The sequence below is a fragment of the Panthera uncia genome (assembly GCF_023721935.1).
Source record: "Panthera uncia isolate 11264 chromosome D3 unlocalized genomic scaffold, Puncia_PCG_1.0 HiC_scaffold_8, whole genome shotgun sequence".
NCBI lineage: Eukaryota > Metazoa > Chordata > Mammalia > Carnivora > Felidae > Panthera > Panthera uncia.
In genome coordinates this window covers 39,300,705-39,306,704 of record NW_026057586.1, presented here as the reverse complement: position 1 = coordinate 39,306,704, position 6,000 = coordinate 39,300,705, and the positions used below count along the sequence as shown (strand labels likewise).

Sequence of the window (6,000 nt, the reverse complement as noted above, 5' to 3'; positions counted from 1 at the left end):
AAGAACTTACAACGAAGAACAATTCGACACCACCCGCCCCCCCCACCCCGAAATAATCCAATTTAAAAAAGGACAGAGGACTTGAACAGACATTTTTCCAAAGAAGACATACAGAGGGCCAACAGACACTTGAAAAGATGCTCAAGGTCACTAATCACTCAGGGAAAGCAAATCCAAATGAGATACGAATTCACACCTCACAGAATGGCTAACATCAAAAAGACAAGGAAAAAAGTATTGGTGAAGATGTGGAGAAAAAGGGAACCTTTAAGCACTGTTGGTAGGAATGCAAATTGGTGCAGCCACTGCAGAAGACAGCATGGGGTTACTCAAAATATGAAAAATAGAATTACTATGTGATTTAATAATGCCACTACTGGGTATTTACAATAGCCATGATATGGAAGAAAACTAACCATTTACAATAGCCATGATATGGAAGCATTGATAGATGAATGGATAAATAAGTACTGGCATATATATATATATATATATATATATATATACACACACACACACACAATGGAATATTACTTATCTATATAAAGTAAGTATAAAGTATAAAGTATATATATATATACATATATATATATATATATATACACAATTGAATATTACTTATCTAAATAAAAGAATGAGATCTTGCCATTTGCAACAACATGGATGAACCTAGAGAGTATAATGCTAAGTGAAATAAGTCAGTCACAGAAAGACAAATACCACATAATTTCACTCATAGGTGTAATTCAAGAAACAAAGCAAATGAACAAAGAAAAAAATGCAAACGAAAAACCAGACTCTTAAATACAGAGAGCAAACTGGTAGTTGCCGGAGGGGGGGGTAGGTGGGGAGATGGGTGAGATTGATAAAGCAGAAAAGTACACTTATCGTGATGAGCACTGAGAAATGTATAGAATTGCTGAATCATTATATTGCATATTTGAAACTAATATTACACTGTATGTTAATTATATTTGAATAAAAATAAGTAAAAATAAAAGCAGGGAAAATGTAAAAATGTATTTGCAGGCCTAGTATCATTTGCTCTAGAGATACATACATAAAAAACAAAGACTGAAACTTACTAGAGATTTTTTAATTTCTGCATTTTGATTAGGACTTTCTATAAAATATGCAGTGTCTAAGTTTGTAGCAGATTCTGAAAACCAAAACTGCTATGTTAATGAGCAGAAGACAGATTTGGATCTCTCGTTAAGCAACGTACTGTAAACAATTAGTTTAACTGAAACATGTTTTCCTTTTTGTAGACATTGGGGAACAAATGGCCAGATGGGCCCATTAAACTAAACTGGGAGAGACCAGAGATTAGAAATTTCTGGAGGTCTTTCACCAGGGCCATCAAAGTTGTTCATTTGCAGTTCTCCATCTCCTGTTTCTCTCTTTCTCCGCGTGTGTGCGCGTTATGTGTGTGTCTCCATCTTTCTGTCTCTCTCTCTCTTTTGCATAATATTTACCTCAAGCTTGCTTCAGGCTAATGTCTCAATAATTTCCCCTCCTTTCTCAGGTCCTTACCACAAAGGACTTGACTAATGATCCATGGACAAAATGAAGCATTTAAATTTATTCATTAATCATTCATCTCCAGCTCATTGAAAACTTTAAACTTCCACAAAATTAAGATAGAACATTGAGGAGTGATTGAGAGAGACAGCTCTCGGTGAGCTAAAAAAGATTGGTAAACACAAAAACAAAAGTACATTAGACAGAGTGTCTGAAAGTGTCACATGGGCATAGGTATTGTTACAGTTTAAACAAACTTTAAGTACTGAATCGCAAAGCCCTTATTTGGGCCAACACGATGGGGAAATCTGGGGAAGCGAACAGTCACTGTCAACACTGCCAGTAATTATTCTCTCTTCCAATTAATGGTGACATAGATTAATTATCAGATGAGGCAAAGCCAATTGCAATCAGTCACCCAGAGCTGAAATTAGATCGTTCCTGACAGCAGCATGAAAGTCACCTGTTTCATTGTTATGGATTTGCTGTAAGTAAAAGAGTGGCAAAGCATGCTGGGAGGTGAGTGAGTTTTTCGTCCATGGAAGTGTGAAATGGCAAACAGGTGAATGTCCAATTACACTGTTATCTGAACTGTGTGACTTTTCTTGTCTTTTATTTCAGCATCCAAGATACATTGGTTGTTTGCTTAACCATCGTTTTCACATGAGTCATCTGTCAAAGTCTGGAAGAAATCTAAGATGTGTTGCATTAAATTTGAAGATTCCTCCTGTTTAGAAGTGACAAACAAACAAAATCAATAACTGCTCATTAATTAAGAAAACAGAGTATTATTTTAAAGCCATACATGTGGAAAACTTGCCAATAATAAAAATAACACCAAATACCCTTACCTAATTCTTTATAGGTGACAAACAGTACGAACGCCAAAGAAGGGTGTTTTTCCTTATGACCTCGTAAGTTCTTAAAATTAAAAGTCAAACTAGCTTTAACACAGATAGTGAATGAGGAACTTAAAATACTCTACTGCTTTAGAGATTCTTTTATCCCCATCATCCTTGCCTCATTCCAGTGGCTTTTACATCATTTTATTACACACAGAAAGTGAAATCTGGGTTATTGTATAAGGCCAGGTTATGATGACTGTTACTAGATTCAATAATTGAATGTTTGTATTCTTTCAACAAATATATTTATTTACAGTAAAGGGGGAAAAAAAGGAAAAAATTTGTCACCCTCATTCAGTTTACATTCTAACGTGAGGAAAAGACAACATGTGGACATACATACATATATACAAAAGTACACACATAATTAGCAAACTGTATGTGTAAAATACAATATATATTTATAACTACATGCCGCAGCAACCTAGAAATCCCTACCATTTTCTTCTATACGTGTGTTTCTTCTAAACACAAACAAGAGCAAAATCAGTAACATGAACTAGGTTAATTTTGATAAGCTTGGCCAGAAGGTTTATTTATCACAAGAGATTTTTCTCAAAATATTCTTTTATGTAAAAGGAGTCTTCATTTTTGTTTTTAGATATTAGAAATGTTTACTATGAATGTGTGCTCTGGTCCTCAATATTGATTTGGTCTGCTGCCATTCTAAATGCATGTTATAACTGAGCCATAATACATATTAGTAGTTTTCTGGGTAATTATTACATGCCTCATCCCTCAAGTGCTATTCATAGCTTCTACACCAAAGGCTAAATTGCTTTAATTACCCAAGAAGTGAAATAATCCCTTAAAAGGTCTGGCTCTGGATGTCTCAATGCCATCATGAACACATTTTCTAAATAGAGACACAAAGGTTATACTTAAGCAGGTATAAAACATTCTTATGGAAACTAAACGAATTTGAACTGATAATTCTATCTTAGATATATCTTGATATTTATTTCTCGGCGATAATACTTATATACTTATTTACAAAAAAAAAAGACATGCTTACAAAACATTTTCCTCAAGCAAGAGGAACCTAACTGAAAAAAGAATGGAGATTTTAAGTAAGAGATAAGAATGAAACATTGAAAATCCATTTGAATAAAGCCTAAAAAATATCATTCTACTCTTAAAGGATCTCATGGCTGGATTCAGCCAAGTTGTATGATAAAAATGCCCCATGAGAATAGTCAAAGTCAAAGGTGATATAAACACTTGTCAGAAATGAGAATATCATGGATATACAGAATACTGAACCAATCAATGGGTTAAAAATATATGTCTTTTTTATTGTGAAACATGGTCCTGTTTTAGAGTTTGTAAACACTTTGTCTTGATTATGGAGATTGCATATGGCAGTGATGATGGTGACTGAACCTTGATCTTTGAAGTGAAAGACAGCACACAGGAAAAATTCATACATGATTTCCTTTTGTAACCAGCACCGATAACTTGCATGAATTGAGATGCAAATAAGATCATGGTGGTTGTATTTGCTATGCATGCTTCCTACTTCAGACATTTGCCAGTAATCAAACTTTAGATCTTGTATACCTGAGATGTGTGGGTCTGTGTACAGAAAGAGATATTGTATTAAAATTCAGTAGATGGCCAAATAATGGAGAAATAATGAATCTACATCTTATTTTTTTAAAAGTTTATTTATTTATTTTGAGAGAGAGAGAGGGAGGGAGAGAGAGTGAGCGCATGTGCAGGGAAGGGGCAGAAAGACAGAGAGAGAGAGAGAGAGAGAGAGAGAGAGAGAGAAAATCCCAAGCAGAATTCATGCTGTCAGCACGGAGACCGACTGGGGGCTTGATCCCACAAACCATGAGCCAAAATCAAGAATAGGACACTTAACTGACTGAGCCACCCAGGTGACCCTGAATCTTAATTTTGCATGATAAATCTAACTAAGCTAAATCTTGCTTTAGTAAATAGCTAATTACAATTGATACGTGATTTGCATAATAAAACGCCAGTTTGCATTCTGTTAATCTTAAATTAGCATATAATTACATTTTTGATAGGTAGGAATGTTTCTAAGGTGCTCAAAGAGCCTATTTGCTTAAGATGATAAAGGTTTTTTTTTTTCATATTCTGATTTCAGTATTGGTTAGACAAGTAAAAAATTTTCCATGATGAAGATCAAAACCAATGTCAAACCAACCCCTGTATGAACTATTAAGAATAGGGCCAATTTTGAGCTAATAAATTTTGAAAGAATAAGATTTATATTGTGTGAGTGTTTGTATAAAATTTTGCATTTGGTCATATTTTCAAAGTTACCTTTCATTAATTTTTATCAACTTTTTTTCTTTTGTGTCTTGCAAACTTCATAATACAGATATTGTATCTAGTAATATTATTTGCTGATAGATACCAGAGACAAAGATCCTGAAAAATAGGATCCTATTTGTACATTAGTAATAGTTCCTATGAACTATTTTTAACAATCCATTAAAATGTATATAGGATTATAAAGAAATTCGGATTATCCCCATTCAAACCTTGATCAGAAAGAAATCAGAATAAACTTTCCTTTCTAAAACCTTTTGAATCTGCTTCATGCAGACAATGGTTTTCTGAAGTGTTCTTAGATACTTGGGTGCTGTGGGTAGAAATAGAAAGTGGTGGACCTTCTTAGCAGCATCAAAAGTGGTAGATGGTAACAGTGGATGATAAAGAAAGGAAAATGAGGTGCATACCTCTCAGACCAAACAGAACTTTTGCAGTTTAATGATTTCTTTTGTACCCTAAAGACACTTCTAAAGTTGCTTTAGAACTCACAGTCCCAAGGACAAGACAGAATTTAACTCTGCAGATCTGTAATGTGACATGCAATTAATGCTCTATGAGCCGTTTGCCAGAAAAGAGTTCAATGGTCATCAGTTAAAATACTGTGATGATAATTTCAATTACTAGCTAATTTCTAGATTTGAGAATATACTTTATTTTTAAAGTATGATTACATTCCTTTCTGAGCTGAGCGTGAAAATCTTTGACACTTGGTTATTCAGTAGGAGCACTGTCACTGTAGGAAAACAGTAAAAATAGGGAACAACTGGACAGGAAAACATGATTTTTCAGGAGTGTTGTTTGGAAGGATAAGACCATTTTTAAAAGGGATATACTGGCAAATTAGCAAATAGCTGTCCTAATAATTTATTAGAGGCTTTATTGCATTTCATCAAAAAGGAATCACTGAGGTCACTTTTTAAATGAAGCAGTCAAGTTGGCTTTCAAAGAAATTCAACACGAATAAATCTAAGAGGCAGGGTATCTCATCTGTTTGATCCTTTAGACCAGAGCCTGAACAGCAATGAGGTGGGCAGGACGCATGTCGTAGAGGTAGAGAAAGTTAGGCCAAGTTACAGGACTTAACCAAAATTCATCATATTCCAAAACTTGTGAGCAATTAGGAAGATTTAAAGGACACATTATATTGTGTCAGCTTTGTTTCCTAATTGTATGTTTTTGTTTTGCTTGGTGTGATCACATTAATGAATGAATTTACCTTGGAAAAAAGACACCCTTCCTAAAGGCAAGGGCTGATTAATTTCGCTCC

General features: G+C 34.3%; 1 protein-coding gene across 3 annotated transcripts in view; it reads right to left on the bottom strand.

Annotated features, from left to right (window-relative positions):
• Window positions 1-1,567: 1,567 nt before the first annotated feature.
• The window catches only part of CCDC178 (coiled-coil domain containing 178), a 436,068-nt gene continuing 431,635 nt past the window's right edge, over window positions 1,568-6,000 (bottom strand). For all 3 annotated transcript variants that reach the window (XM_049620227.1, XM_049620228.1, XM_049620229.1), the window contains one exon: window positions 1,568-2,248. In XM_049620227.1, coding sequence (XP_049476184.1) covers window positions 2,168-2,248 — 81 coding nt within the window. In that variant the 3' untranslated portion in view covers window positions 1,568-2,167. The remainder of the gene's footprint in view (window positions 2,249-6,000) is intronic.